Consider the following 2,285-nt stretch of genomic DNA (forward strand, 5'->3'; position numbering starts at 1 on the left):
CTATGTGAAAGAGACTGAGGAAACCCATTTTTTTACACATTGGTTGCTCAGGGCTCTTTTTATCTCTTGGTTCCTCAGAGTATATATAAGTGGATTTAGCATCGGGGTCACCACCACATAGAAGATCGCAGTCACCTTGTCTTGAGTGGTGATAACGTTAGAAAGAGGATGTAAGTAGGTGATGAAAAGTGTCATATAAAAGAGTGAGGTGCACATGAGATGTGAGGAGCAAGTGCTAAAGGCTTTCTTCCTGCCCTCTACAGATTTCATACGTAACACTGAAGAAATTATGAGGATATAGGAGAATATGATGGCCAGGAATGGAATAATAGTTAATATGCCTATAATATATCTTGTCATCATGTTACAATAGAAGGTGTCAGAGCAGGAGAGCTTGACCAGTGGTTGGAAGTCACAGTAGAAGTGGTCTATGAGGTTTGATCCACAAAACTGGAGACTAAATGTACAGACAGTGTATACAGATGACTGTAAGAAGCCAATGAAGAAGACAACAGAGACAAGACTGAAACATTTTGTTCTAGTCATGATAGACACATAACGCAGCGGGTGGCAGATGGCAACATAGCGGTCATATGACATGGTGGAGAGAAGGAAATTTTCACTTCCTCCCAGAGCTCCAAAGAGGAAGAGCTGAAGAGCACAGCAATTATATGTGATGACCTTCTCCACCGAGATTAGGTCGAAAATCATTTTTGGTGTAATGTTGGAGGAATAGAAGACGTCTATCAGAGAGAGGAAGCCCAAGAAGTAGTACATGGGTGAGTGGAGTCTGGAGGTGTTACAGATGAGGGTTATAATGCCAATGTTACCTACTATAGCCATGAGGTAAAGAAGTAAGAGGAAAACAAAGAGAAACGGGATGAGCTTCTCATTATTGGTCAGTCCGGAGAACACAAACATGGTCACCTGTGTCCTGTTCATGATGTCCATGGATTCCAACCTTCAGTATCAGAAGTTATAGAAAAAAACTACACAGTCAGTCAGTTGTTCAGAAGCATGTAGAACCACATGAATGTCGGAATTTTGCCATAATTTGATAAAAACAAATCCAAATCATTATTGTATTAGAGGATTTCAAAATAGAAATTTCCATCGTTGTTGTTTTCCTTCTTTCTGCAGGGACAAAGAGTGACCAGAAATGACTATCATCTATGCAACATGAGGACCCCGAAAAACAACTCCCCACATTCTGTGCTGAAAATGCCCAATGTCTCTCATTATAAGAGAGCCCCCATTCCCATTTAAGATAACATAGTAAGTTCTCTATAAGCTGGAGGCCTGGGCAGAGAAAGTTCATGGCAGATACATTGTAGAGATGATAAATGTATAGTCAAGTATGTCGCCTGCTGTAGTATTACTGTACACATAATGAAAGGAATAAAACATGGGATAAGAGAACAAGAGAAAGAATTGGATATTGCGGTAACATGTGAGATAAGAGGCAGCTCTCAATGTTAGACAGCAGCTACAAAAGCAAATACGATATTAAGACATACAGATAAAGATGACAGTGCTAAAAAAAAAACCTCATGGTTATTGTCACTAAAAAAGTACTAAAGCAGTTCCAGTCTATGCTTCCAATCCTACGTGCTATGGGGTTTCGCTTCACTCCTAATGCCTCAACTCTCTAATGGAGGTGTCTCTATGCCGGATGTATATGACTATTACCTGTATAATGGAGGTGTCTCTATGCCGGATGTCTATGACTATTACCTCTCTAATGGAGATGTCTCTATGCCGGATGTCTATAACTATTACCTCTCTAATAGAGATGTCTCTATGCCGGATGTCTATAACTATTACCTCTCTAATGGAGGTGTCTCTATGCTTGATGTCTATGACTATTACCTCTCTGTTCATTTGTGCAGGAAACTTTCTTATGATCTACATGGGCTGCAAGCCGATCACCAACATTACTTAGTCCAAGTTCCCAAAATTCCCCCTTCCTTCCATCTCTTTTTATGCTTAATCTGCAAGATCGTCCTTCAATATCGATGGCAGTCCGTTGGGTTGCTACTTTTATTTTTAGTATGGTGACAATGTGAACCCTATAACACACACAGTAATGGGCTTTGTGATGCTACAGGACGGGCTGTATCTCCACCATAACACCATTCTTTACTTTCTGCAGAATACCCAAATTACCCTAATGCTTCAACTCTTTAATGGAGGTGTCTCTATGCTGGATGTCTATGACTATTACCTGTATAATGGAGGTGTCTCTATACTGGATGTCTATGACTATTACCTGTATAATGGAGGTG

General features: G+C 40.3%; 1 protein-coding gene across 1 annotated transcript; it reads right to left on the reverse strand.

The window, feature by feature from the left end:
- On the reverse strand, positions 1-951 carry LOC138786354 (olfactory receptor 5AP2-like). The gene has a single exon (XM_069963329.1). It carries the CDS (start codon positions 949-951, stop codon positions 1-3), a length of 951 nt encoding a protein of 316 aa, XP_069819430.1.
- Between the last annotated feature and the right edge of the window lie 1,334 nt (positions 952-2,285).

The sequence above is a fragment of the Dendropsophus ebraccatus genome, chromosome 1 (genome assembly GCF_027789765.1).
Source record: "Dendropsophus ebraccatus isolate aDenEbr1 chromosome 1, aDenEbr1.pat, whole genome shotgun sequence".
Classification (NCBI taxonomy): Eukaryota; Metazoa; Chordata; class Amphibia; order Anura; family Hylidae; genus Dendropsophus; species Dendropsophus ebraccatus.